The sequence below is a fragment of the Carlito syrichta genome, unplaced genomic scaffold, assembly GCF_000164805.1.
Source record: "Carlito syrichta isolate Samal-C Ts95f unplaced genomic scaffold, Tarsius_syrichta-2.0.1 Scaffold82655, whole genome shotgun sequence".
Lineage (NCBI taxonomy): Eukaryota > Metazoa > Chordata > Mammalia > Primates > Tarsiidae > Carlito > Carlito syrichta.
The window spans coordinates 54947-68829 of NW_007026751.1; the positions used below are offsets into that span (position 1 = coordinate 54947).

The 13883-nt window shown below is 43.0% G+C and overlaps 1 protein-coding gene and 1 pseudogene across 1 annotated transcript; both read right to left on the reverse strand.

The window, feature by feature from the left end:
- Positions 1-4884: 4884 nt before the first annotated feature.
- On the reverse strand, positions 4885-13178 carry LOC103258221 (annotated as a pseudogene).
- A 59-nt stretch (positions 13179-13237) lies between these two features.
- MED14OS (MED14 opposite strand) lies at positions 13238-13813 on the reverse strand. The gene is given in 3 exon segments (XM_021711303.1): positions 13238-13512; positions 13515-13605; positions 13607-13813. Coding segments are annotated over 3 exon segments (573 nt in total).
- Between the last annotated feature and the right edge of the window lie 70 nt (positions 13814-13883).

Genomic DNA, 13883 nt, shown 5'->3' on the forward strand with positions numbered 1-13883 from the left:
AAAAAAAAAAAAAAAAAAAAAAAATCACTGTAGAATTTGGGGGAAGGGAGGACTTTAGGTGAAATTTAAATGAAGTAGTGTTTTGGTAGGCTCAAAGCAAGGCTGAGTGTAAAGGGCTCAACATCAGCTCTAAACTCTCAAGTGAACCCGTGGATTCCTTAGAATCTACAAAGTTAGGATATATGTGGAATATTGAATCCCAAACCCCTATCTGAAGCTCTGTACCTAGGGTGGAAATTGTGGCTGCTTCTCTGTGTCAAAGTGACTCAGAGCTTTCAAGCAAGAGTGCAATATTTTATTATTGGAGATAACATTTCAAACCAAACAGAAGTCCCTTTAAAAGAAGGGGCCGAGAAAGTAAAAATTAACTCAGAGTAAGAAAGTAGAAATCTATCTAGTCATTCAACAGGCTGGAATAATACACAGATAAAGTCCACTGCACAGTTAACAGCAAATATTGTTCTCAAGAACATGCTGCAGGTGTACCGTATCACAATAATCACCTTCTTAGGGGGACTATTGCCATCATACTCACGAAGAAACTTTGTCATCTAAAATCATTAATTAAAGCCAGGCTCGGTGGCTCAGCCTGTAATCCCGCGCCTTCGGAGGCCGAGGTGAGTGAATTGCCTGAGCCCGCGGGTTCAAGACCCGCCTGGGCAGCGAGACCTCATCTCTACAATAAATCCAAAAATCAGCTGGGTGTGGTAGCGCGCACCTGTAATTCCAGCTACTCGGAAGGCTGAGGCGGAAGGATTGCCGGAGTCCAGCAGGTCGAGGCTGCGGTGGCCGGGAGCGGCCACTGCACTCCAGTCTGGGCGACAGAGTGAGACTCCAAACTCAAAAAAACCCCCCCAAAAAACAAAACAAAAAACAAACAAACAAACAAAAAGATATTTAGCAACAGAGAAGTGAGTATTACCATAACTAGAGAGAAAACCGATTTCCCAAGTAAAAAACAAGAAAGACAGGCAACTTTTTTGCTATTGTTAAAGTTGTGGCTTTTTAGAGGCTTTTTCACTGCTTATGATGATAACCACTTGAAAATCTGCTCCCAAACAGCATAGAAATCTACAAAAGGATCTCATTTATAGATAGACATATCAAGAGTTCTGAAACTTATATCTGATAGGATAGTAAGAGAAAAAGGCTCATATATTCCAGTAACTTAAAGGAGGTTTAGCCGGGCTCGGTGGCTCAGCCTGTAATCCTGCGCCCTTGGGAGGCTGAGGTGAGTGGATTGCCTGAGCCTGCGGGTTCGAGAAAAGCTTGGGCAACTTGGTGAGACTTCATCTCTACAATAAATCAAAAATTAGCCGGGCGTGGTAGCGCATGCTTGTAGTTCCAGCTACTTGGAAGGCTGAGGCGGAAGGATCGCCAGAGCCCAGCCGATCTAGGCTGCGGTGGCTGGGAGTGGCCCCTGCACTCCAATCTGGGCGACAGAGTGGGACTCCAACTCAAAAAAACAAATAAATAAATAAAGGAGGTTTAATATTTGGAATGCTACTAATATATTTTGTTTCACATTTATAAATAAAAGAAGGAAAAAAATCTAAAAAAAAAAAGTTGTGGCTTTTTGATAAGCTTTGATGATCCTCAAAATACACACATAATGGCCAAACATATTTATATCCATAGCTGGGGGCAACTCAATAAAATTCATTTGGAGGTTTTTAAAGGAAGCTTGAGACTTTGGCTCCAGTTTCTATCCCATCTTTACAGTTTTGACAGAATTATGACAGGCATGTAGGACATGCATTAGAAATATCATTAGCTGTATTTCTAATGTTTTCCCAACAATACTGGTTTAAAAAATTAGTCAATTTGGGCCAAGTACAGTGACTCACACTTGTAATCCCAGCACTTTGGGAGGCTGAGAAGAGAGGATTGCCTAAGCCCCGGGGTTTGAGACCAGCCTGGGCAAATTGGTGAGATCTCATCTCTATAATAAATAAAAAAATTGACTGGGCACGGTGGAGCATGCCTGTAGTTTTAGCTACTTGGAAGGCTAAGGCAAGAAGGATAGCCTGAGCCCAGCAGGTCGAGGCTATGGTGGCTGCGAGTGTGCCACTGCACTCCAGCCTGGATGACAGTAAGACTTTTACTCAAAAGAAAAAAAAAAATTAGTCAATTTATCTGTGTCTTAGTAGTATGACTGAATACCTCTGGCTTGTGCGTTATGTTAATCAGCACTAGCAGAATAGTAGAGAGTGAAATCCTCTCTTGGGATATAACACAATTAATTTATAAGGACATAGCCAAAATTACCCTGGGAATAGTAATATATTATGAACAGTGGGGACACTGACAAACTTCTAGTAACTTTTGATTTACATCTTGGAGTACACTGAGATTGACCTTGATTAATGAGGGAATTAAAACCAAGAAAGAAAATAACTTTGTGGATAATTACTGTACAGTTTGTATACTAGAACATGAATATATTTCATCTAATCTGAAAATTCTGGCATCATTGAATTGTATTTAATCTATTTATTATAATTTATACATTAGTAACCTAGGAAGACTGAATGCTTTTGATGTTTTTAGTCTTCTCCATCTCCCTCTCCCTCATTCTTCCCCATAGTATTTTTTTTTTTTTTTTTGAGTTGGAGTCTCACTCTGTCACCCAGACTGGAGTGCGGTGGCCGTTCCTGGCCACTGCAGCCTCGAACTGCTGGGCTCGGTGATCCTTCTGCCTCAGCCTTCTAAGTAGCTGGAACTACAGGCACGCGCTACTACACCCGGCTAATGTTTAATTTATTGTAGTGATGAGGTCTCGCCAAGTTGCCCAGGCAGGTATCGAACCCCTGGGCTCAGGCAACCCACTCACCTCAGCCTCCCAAAGTGCTGGGATTACAGGCTGAGCCACTGAGCCTGGCTTCCCCATAGTATTAACTTTGGGAAACAAGATTTCTCACAATAATTTTGAGTTACATACATAGAGAATGCTGAAGCAAACCTATTTCTGTTGTCCTTCCTTTTTATAAGATGAAGGAGTAAATCTTTGTGAGGCTATTCTAGGAAGTTCAAATATAGTTTTGGTATAAAAAGACATCCTATTAGTTTTTCTATTTCATATTTAGGGTCTAGTAAGGGGAAGACAAAGTCAAGAACTTCTATCAGGAGACAGAAGACACTAACATAAGTCATAATTTAAAAAATCCAACATACAGGCTGAGCACAGTGGTCTACACCTGTAATCCCAGCACTTTGGGGGCCGAGGCAGGGGGATTGCTTGAGTCTAGGAGTTCGAGGCCAGCCTAGACAATATAGCGAGATCTCGTCTCTATACCAAACCGAAAATTAGCAAGGTGTGGTGGCACAAGTAGCTGAGGCAGGATTGCCTGAGCCCAGGAGGGCGAGACTGCAGTGAGCTGTGATTGTACCATTGCACTCCGGCATGGGTGACAGAGACCCTGACCAAAAAAAATCTAACTTAACAGTTATAACTATTTTTACTCCGGGCTCGGTAGCTCAGCCTGTAATCCCACGCTTTGGGAGGCTGAGGTGAGTGGAAAGCCTGAGCCCGTGGGTTCGAGACCTGCCTGGGCAACTTGGCGAGACCTCGTCTCTACAGTAAATCACAAAATCAGCTGGGCATGGTAGCGCGTACCTGTAATTCCGGCTGCTCGGAAGGCTGAGGCGGAAGGATGGCTAGAGCCTAGCGGGTCGAGGCTGCAGTGGCCAGGAGTGGCCACTGCACTCCAGTCTGGGTGGCAGAGTGAGACTCCAACTCAAAAAAAAAAAAAAAAAATAAATAAATATTTTTACACTACAGTAATAACAGTAAATTTTTAAGAACTTCACTTAAAAAATAAGAAATATTTGGCTAGGTGCGGTGGCTCACACCTATAATCCCAGCACTTTGGGAGGCTGAGGTGAGATGATTGCCTGAGCCCACAGGTTTAAGACCAGCCTGGGCAACTTGGCGAGATGTCATCTCTACAATAAATAAATAAAAAATTTGCCAGGCATGTTGGCGCGTGTCTGTAGTTCCAGCTACTTGGAAGGCTGAGGCAGAAGGATTGCCTGAATCCAGCAGGTTGAGGCTGCGGTGACCGAGAGTGTGCCACTGCTCTTCAGCTTGGGTGACAGAGTGAGACTCCAATTCAAAAAAAAAAAAAAAAAAAAGAAAAACTTTTGTCAAAATTATTCAAGAGTTTGCTACAAGTACAAAGAGTAAAAACAATATTTTTGGTCTCAACAAAATATATCCTATGATGTTTAAATAGGTCATGAAATGGCTAATAGTGACCTAACCAAGGTAACTCCATTTTGTAGTAGTTCTTCCATTTTGAATTCCAGTTCCCCCCTCACCCCTCCTCCGTATGACTACCCTAACCTTTTCAGCAGGCCATAAATCATGTCCCTCCATTTATGGTTTTTCTGTTCCCTCCCCTGGAGGGCTATAACATTCCTGAAACAGTTCTGTCACACTATGTAATTTACACTTCTCCCCTGCGGTTTAATGAGCTGTACTTTGAAAAATCTTTGTTCCCTACCCAGAACCGAAACTCTGTAACCTTATGGTTTTTGCTATATAAACACCTTTCTTGCTTCATTCAGGGTCAAAAGTCTCTTTCTGGCATGAGCCTGCTCTCAACCACTGGCATTAAAGGACTCAATATTTGACTTTCATGTGTTGGCGACTCCTTACCAGCGGTGTGACTATAACAGTCATAACAGGAATCTCTATTATCAAGGCAGAACATTACTTGGTTGCTTTGCAAAAAGCAAACCTAAATCTAGTTTTACTCTTCTTATATTCATCTATGCAATAATTTGTAGCAAAGTATATACCTTTTAAAATAAATCAATTGACATCGAATATATCCTTAATTTTTTGCCATTAGTTAAAAAAAATTAATCTTAATATACCTTCTATATTGAGATAAAATTCACATAACATAAAATTAATGATGTTTTTGACAGGAAGTTGAATTTATTGGCAAGTGGGGGGGGTGAGGGGGCAGCACAATAGAAGCCCTCATGAGTAGTGGGGCCGCTTGTCCAAGGGACCATATTGGGGATGTATTTGACCCCACAGCCATCTGGGATGAGCTGCTTCTCAGCCAACATGTCTTCAAATCTGTCGGTATTTTCTTGGTAAAGCCTCACTTCTTTGAGATGCAGATCTTTTGGTGACCAGGGAACTTGAACTTGGCCCCGCACAGCCTCTCAATCACGTGCCCCTTGTTCTGCAACTTGATGTGAATGGATATGATGACTTGGTCAATGAGCATGCTAGCCACAGTGCTCTGGGGCTTTCCAAGGTACCTTGCACACCGATCTGGAGCCAGTGAGCCCCCACACAGGACATCTTGTTGATGTGAATGATATCAAAGAGATGCAGTCACACTTGAATATGAAAGTCATCTTTGCCACAACTTTTTATTATGTAGCAGTTGGCACAAACACAGGCAGCCTCCAGGGTGCCTGAGGAAAGCTGCTCATATTCATCTGACACCATGTGGCTATAGAGTGGAAACTCATCCATTTTTGCCTTCTTCCACCCCAGGCTAAAGAAGCAAATCTTGGCATCTGAAACACCTCTATGGAAGTAAGACTTTGGGTACTGCTTGTTCTTAACAGTACTGGTAACAGGCAGGGTGGTACCCATAGCAACGCTGAAGGGAAAGAGCAAATTAACTATTTTAAAGCATGCAATTTAGTGGCATTTAGCACATTCACAATGTTGTGCAACCATCGCCTCTGACTAGTTTCAAAACATTATCATCACCCCAAGAGGAAGCTTTGTACCCTTTAAGCAGTCATTTCCTGTTTTCCCCTCTTTCCAGCCCCTGGAAACCATTAATCTGCTTTTTTGTCTCTGTGGATTTACCCATTCTGGGTATTTCATATAAATGGAATCATATATTTCCAATTATGTCTGGCTTCTTTCTTTTTTTTTGTTTTTTTTGAGTTGGAGTCTCACTCTGTCGCCCAGACTGGAGTGCAGTGGCATGCGCTCGGCCACCGCAGCCTCGACCTGCTGGGCTCAGGTGATCCTTCTGCCTCAGCCTACCAAGTAGCCAGAAGGGGTGCCCGCTACCATGCCCAGCTAATTTTTGATTTATTGTAGAGACGAGGTCTCGCCAAGTTGCCCGGGCTGGTCTCAAATTCATAGGTTCAGGCAATCCACTTGCCTCGACCTCCCAAAGTGCTGGGATTACAGGCTGAGCCACCGAGTCTGGCCTATGTCTGGCTTCTTTCAGTCGGCATGTTTTCGAGGTTCACTCATGTTGTAGCATGTATCAGTATTTCATTCCTTTTTATGGTGGAATAACAGTCTCTTACATAGATACAGTACGTTTTGTTTATCTATTCATTGGGTTGATGGAAATTTGGGTGGTTTCCATACTAAAAGGTGTTTTCCATCTTTCAGTATTTCTATGAATATTTGTATATAAGTATTTGTTTGTATATTAGTTTTCAACTTTGAGAGAGACAGAGAGAGACAGAGAGAGAGAGAGAGAGAGAGAGAGAGAGAGAATATGAGTAGAATTGCTGGGTCATATGATAATAACACGTGTAACTTTTTTTTTATTTTTTTTGAGTCGGAGTCTCACTCTGTCGTTCAGATTGGAGTGCAGTGGCTGCTCCCGGCCACTGCAGCCTCGACCCACTGGGCTCCGGCGATCTTTCCGCTTCAGTCTTCCGAGTAGCCGGAATTACAGGCACGCGCTACCATGCCCGACTGATTTTTTGATTTATTGTAGAGATGAGGTCTCGCCAAGTTGCCCAGGTGGGTCTCGAACCTGTGGGCTCAGGCAATCCACTCACCTCAGCCTGCCAAAGCACGGGATTACAGGCCGAGCCACCGAGCCCGGCACGTTTAACTTTTTAAAGGACTGCCAAACTATGTTCCACAGCAGCTGCACTATTTTACAATCCTACCATTGATATATCAGGGCTCCAATTTCTCAACATCCTCATTAACACTTGTTATTTTCTGTTTTTTGATAATAGCCATTCTAATAGGTGTGAAGTCTTGTCTTGCCTGTACATATACAGAAGTCAATCTTTTTTTTTTTTTGAGTCGGAGTATCATTCTACTGCCCAGGGTGGAGTGCAGTGGCACACTCACAGCTACCGCAGCCTCGACCTGCTGGGCTCAGGCGATCCTTCTGCCTCAGCCTTCCAAGTTGGTGGAACTACAGACGCACGCCACTACGCGTGGCTAATTGTTCATGATTTATTGTAGAGATGAGGTCTCACCAAGTTGCCCAGGCTGGTCTTGAATCCCTGGCTCAGACAATCTTCTGGCCTTGGCCTCCGAAAGGGCTGGAATTACAGGCTGAGCCACTGCGCCCAGCCAGAAGTCAATTTTTTTTTTTTTTTTTTTAGTTGGAGTCTCACTCTGTCGCCCAGACTGGAGTGCAGTGGCCGCTCCTGGCCACCACAGCCTCGACCCACTGGGCTCCGGCGATCCTTCCACCTCAGCCTGCCAATTAGCTGGAACTACAGGCGCGCGCTACCACACCCGGTTAATTTTTGATTTATTGTAGAGATGAGGTTTTGCCAAGTTGCCCAGGTGGGTCTCGAACCCGTGGGCTCAGGCAATCCACTCCCCTCAGCCTCCCAAAGGGGTGGGATTACAGGCTGAGCCACCGAGCTCGGCTCAGAAGTCAATCTTAATCCTACAAAAGTTAATGCAGTACAAATAGGACTATGTGTATGAATGAAGGAATATACTTGTCCCATTCATTCATTAAAACCAGATAGCTAGGCATTGTGCTCGGTGATGGGATATCAGATAGATAGCTACATGAGGACAGGAGAAGATAAAAAGTTCATAGGTTATTAGGAGAATAAAAAAATACAAGATTGGTTGGTCCTAAATGATGATGATGAGAATAGTTAATATTTATAGATCACTTACTGTTTAAAGTCCTTTGCAATTTTTAACTCATTTATTCTTCATGATCAACCTGAGGGAAGTACTATTATTACAGATGAGAAAACTGAGACCCAGAGAAGCGAAGTAACTTGCTGAAGAGAGTTCAGCTAGTATGTGGTAGAGCTAGATTTTGAATCCAAGCAGATATACTACTTTCAGGATAATAGTTACTTCTAGGGAGGGGTAAGGGAGGAGAGGATGCTTTATTGGTTAATAACTATTAGTTACATCTAATGGAATTCTTGAAGAAAAACTTGAAGGAAATATGACAATATTAGTTATCTGTTAAATCTGGAGATAGAGATAGGATTGTTAATATATTCTGTACTTTTCACAGTATTTTTGAAATATTTCATAATTTTTAAACATTTCAATTAAAATGTTCCTGTTAGTAAAATTTACACTAGCTGCCATAACAAACTCCAAAATCTTGGTGACTTATCACAGTAGGAGTTTATTTCTCATGCTCACAAAATTCAATAAAAATGTACATCTGGGCTCCTTCCATCTTAGGAAACCTCTGATTTCAGAGGGTGTGCTCTAAGGGGGAAAAAAAAGAGAAAACTACTTTAATACTGTGGTAAAAACAGTGTTATTTGTTCATCAAACCATCTAATTTTCTTCCTAGCCACACACAGGAAGACTGTATTTCCCAGCTCCCTTGCTTTAAAAAATGAACTGCATGACTAATTCTGGCTAATGGAATGTGGGTGGACATTAACAAAAATAAAGCCTCACAGAATGATGGTTTCCTAAGATGGAAGGAGCCCAGATGTACATTTTTATTGAATTTTGTGAGCATGAGAAATAAATTCTTACTGTGATAAGTAACCAAGATTTTGGAGTATGTTATAGCAGCTAGTGTAAAGTTTACTACTAACAGAAACATTTTAATTGAAATGTTTAAAAATTATGAAATATTTCAAAAGTATTGAAAAGTACAGAATATATTAACAATCCTATCTCTATCTCCAGATTTAACAGATAAACAATAGTCACATTTCCTTCAAGTTTTTCTTCACGAATTCCATTAGATATAACTAATAGCTATTAACCAATAAATCATCCTCTCCTCTCTTACCCTTCCCTAGAAGTAACTATTATCCTGAAGGTAGTGTATCTCATTCTTATTTACATTTTTTACTTTTACTACAATAGATTAGATTACAGAGTATTATTGTGTGTGCTTTAAAAATGGACAGAAGCAGTAACAAAAAGACTGCTTTTTTCATTCAGTATTGTTTTTGAGATGGATCCATGTTGGTACATGTAGTTCTAATTTACTTCTCCATTCTTGTACTGAGAGACAGTTAAGATTGTTCATATGTTTTTGCTTTTACAAACAGTGCTGCAATGAATTTTCTTGTATATGCCTAACACAATATAGTCACGAAGGCCTCACTGAGGATTTTTCCATTTAAGCTGATACTTAGGGAGGAGAAGTCAGCCATGTGAAGAGCCAGGAAACAAGTATTTCAATTATCTACAACATATCTGCAACAAGAGGGAATGGCATGCACTATATCCATTGAGGTGAGGGTGTAGCAAGGGAAAAAGTGGCAGGAGATAGGGGTGGATACAGAAGCACGCAAGGGCTACTCTGCTAATGGCTTTAGAGGCCACAGTAAGAAGTCTGGGTTTTATTCCAAATGCAAAGCCAGTAGCGCTCTCATTTTTCTAGGTTGCTCAGACCATGCCCATGGTATTATGAATTCCTCCCCTCAACTTCACCGTGAATGTAGCATCTGTTGAATGAACACAGTTACTGCGTTTGCTCTTCATTTTGGAAGAACTGTTTGAAACATTTTTTTTTTTTTTTTGAGTTGGAGTCTCACTCTGTCACCCAGACTGGAGTGCAGTGGCTGCTCCCGGCCACCGCAGCCTCAACTTGCTGGGCTCCGGCGATCCTTTTGCCTTCGCCTTCCAAGTAGCTGGAACTACAGGCGTGTGCTACCACGCCCGGCTAATTTTTTTTGATTTATTGTAGAGATGAGGTCTTGCCAAGTTGCCCAGGCGGGTCTTGAACCCGCAGGCTCAAGCAATCCACTCACCTCAGCCTCCCAAGCGTGGGATTACAGACTGAGCTACCGAGCCTGACTTGAAATATCTTATAAAAAGAAAGAAACAATGACTTTTCGATTCCTTTTCCACCTTTTTGAATTAGAGGGGTAGTTGTATATTAAGTGCAAACAAATGAAAAACAATTTCATTTTTCCATCAAAAAGGCTTTAAAGGAAATGCCCTTTTTTCTCTCTTGTTGCAATCAATTTATTTCTTTTGTTAAAAATCGAATTGACTTAAAGATCTAAAGCATTTAGATCTAAAGCATTTAGATTGATGTAAGAGCTGAGAAAAATATCATGCTGTTTGTCCTGAAACTATCTGAGATGTGATAGAATCAGGTGATCACCAAATAGAGGAACAAGTGAAAAAATGTGAATGAAAGAAGTGTGTACCGATACTATAGTGTCAAATATTGTACTAGAAGCTTTAAATTGATAACTTATAAACTATTTCTAAAGGTGGTTTAAATGTAGGTCACTCCTTTAGTAACTCAGTCAAACATGCTGACATTTTCTCTCCTCTCCCATTCATTTTTTCTACTGTTTGCCAAGTGTCTGTATTACCTGGTTGGGAGGTGGGATATCACCCCACTCAGGAGCTTTCATTTACCTTATCTTCCTAATCTCCAATAATTCAATCACAGCCAGTCTCAAGTCTTATTGCTGTATTTTCACCCTATTTTTCTTGAGAACAGTCTTTTCAATAACTAGTACTTTTCCATTTTTATTTTATTTTTTTTTTGAGTTGGAGTCTCACTCTGTTGCCCAGACTGAAGTGCAGTGGCCACTCCCGGCCACCGCAGCCTCGACCTGCTGGGCTCCGGCGATCCTTCCGCCTCAGCCTTCCGAGTAGCCAGAATTACAGGCATGCGCTACCACACCCGGCTGATTTTTTGATTCATTATAGAGATGAGGTCTCGCTGCCCAGGTGGGTCTCGAACCCGCGAGCTCAGGCAATCCACTCACCTCAGCCTCCCAAAGGCGCGGGATTACAGGCTGAGCCACCGAGCCCGGCTTTTTCCATTTTTAAAGATATCTATTCAAACTCACAGAAATTTCAGTAAACTCTAACCTGATTGATGTGGGGGAAATTTTCTCTTCTTTTTTAAAATATTAAACGTAATTTTTATTTTAAAATTGTGGGGTACAGTTAACGGTGAAATTTTCTCTTTTCTAAAAACAACCCCCAACCTGTTCGTTTTTTTCTTTTACTTTCAAGTTGGTTGTAGTCTCTCTAGGTAGAACCATACCATCAAATAGAATGGATACGAAAAGGCCTGGTGTATAACTGTGTTTCATATTTGTAATAAGGCAGAATTAAAGTCCTATCAACATCACACAGAATCAGAACCTCAGTGCTAGAAAAGACCTTAAGAATCATCCTCGTGGTAGGGCGCGCCTGTAGTTCCAGCTACTTGGAAGGCTGGGCGAAAGGATTGCCGGAGCCCAGCAGGTCGAGGCTGTGGTGGCTGGGAGCGTGCCGCTGCACTCTGGTCTGGGTGACAGAGTGAGACTCCAACTCAAAGAAAAAGCCCAAAAAAACAACAACAAAAAAAACAACTAAAAGTACAACTACCACATGATCCAGCAATCTCACTTCTGGGTATATATCCATATATCCAAAGGAAGTGAAATTAGTACTGTATGTTGAAAAGATGTCTGCACTCCCATGTTCATTGCAACATTATTCACAATAGCCAAGATATGGAACCAACTTAAGTGCCCATCAACAGATAAATTGGTTAAAAATGTGGTACATATACACAACGAAGTACTATTCAACCTTTAAAAGAACATGATTCTGTCATTTACAACAACCTGAATGAATCTAGAGGGCATTATGCTAAGTGAAATAAGCCATGCACAGAAAGACAAATACCACCTGATCTCACATATATGTGGAACCTAAAAAGGTTGAACTCATAGAAGTAGAGAGTAGAATGGTGGCTACCAGAGCTGTGGGGGTGGGAGCAAAGGGTGGCTGTGTGTGGAGAAAGGGGAAAACTTGGTCAAAGGGTATAAAGTTTTAGTTAGGAGGAATAAGTTCTGGTGATCTACTGCAGAGCAACGTGTTACTATAGTTAATAATGTATTGTACACTTCAAAATTGCTAAGAATGGATTTTAAATGTTTTTACCATAAATAAGTTATAAGACTGTTAGCTGATGGATATGAGTTAGCCTTATTTGCTCATTCCACAATGTATACCTGTATCAAAACATCACATTGTGTCCCATAAATATATACAATTATTTATCAATTTTTAAAATAGCATTTAAAAATTGGTTTGTTCCCTGAGGTAGCTTGTATAGGAGTGAATGATAGTCTCTACCTTCCAGCAACTGCACCTGTAGGCAGTATAAATAATCCTAATGCATTTTTATAAGTATCATCATAATATTCTTGCAAATGTGCTTTAGGACTACAAAGGGAGGGAACATGTGAGTTTACAGCTTCAGAAGCAGGTGAATGGCTTTCAAGAATGACAAAGAATGACACAAGTGTATGACAGTGTGAGGGAACAGCACGACCATCTCTTACACCTAAGGGTTAGAGAGATGAAGCTGAAAAAGATGTTTGAAAAGGGTCGCAGCGATTGATGCTTTTAACAGTGAATGTCTACGTTAGTTGCACATTATAATCGCCTAGGAAACTTAAAAAAATTCTGAAGCTCACACCTCACGCCAGACCAATTACATTTCAATCTAAGGGGGTGGAACCCCTAGGCCTAAGTATTTTTAGTCCCCTATGTGTTTCCAAAGTGCAGCAAAGGTTGCAAATCACCGTTTTAAAGCAGGCACAAAAAAATTAAACGTGGATTTCGGGGAAGGGAAGTGGCGGTATATACAGATGAACTGAAAGACCTTGAAAATAGGGCGGCTACTGCAAGAGTAGGGACAAAAACTGAGCCAGCAGCGGAGGATTTAAGTACCGTTTTTGTGTTGGACTGACGGGATCTGGGGTTCGTAACGACCGCAGCATATGCCCACCTCTATTAAAGTTAAATTATTCTGCTGGCGGCCCCGTCCCTACTCCCAATCATGTTTTCTCGCACCTTTTCCCACAGTTTGGGGGGGGGAAGCGGAAACGATCTTTTCCCCACGTAAGACGCCGTGCGTGGACGTCAGTGGGAGGAGCAAGGGCCTGAGAAATCGCAAGCGCGCTGCCGCTACAATTTTCTTCGCGATTCCAGAATCAGAACTCACGCACATCTAGAGAAGGTTTCCCACGTCAGTGCTCGTGCTCCACTTAGGGAGCGATGATCCATTTCTCAGTGCAAACTGTTGTCTTTAAAACGCCAACGGGTGAAGGGAGGGAGGGAGAGCGGCGAGGGGAGGGGAGGAGATCTTGCTGACGTTTGCGGTGACGATTTGGCTCCACCCTCACTCCTGCTTCCGGCGGCGCGCGACCTCTTTTCCGCTTTCCCGGGCGCGCCGGCTCCGCCCCACTCCCACGCGCCCCCAAGCGCCGCCGCGCGAGACAGCGGGGAGAATAAACACGGGTTCTGTCGGAAGGCCCCCTGCAGGTTCCCCTTCCGTTCTGCTAGCGACTTCCGGTTTCGGCCGTCAACATGGACGTTGCGGCTGCTTGGCGAAGCGCCTTCTGAGCAGTCGCGGAGGGGCAGCTTCTCCTCTGCGGCGGCCGCCCCGCTTCCCCGCCCTCCCTGCCTCCCCCCGCCCCTCGCTCCCGTCCCTGGGGCCGGCGGGCTTGTCGCTACATGGGGGCGGGCTTTCGCGGTCGGCGCACGGCTTCCTGCTCAGAGGCGGCCCGGCGGTAGGCGGTGGCTACTCTGCCCGCGCCCGCTACGGCGCGGTGACCGAGCGCCCGGGAGGCTCGAGCGCCGCATCCTGTGCGGTTGCGCCAGGCCCGGACCTGCGCCGCCATGGCTCCAGTGCAGCTGGAGAACCACCAGCTGG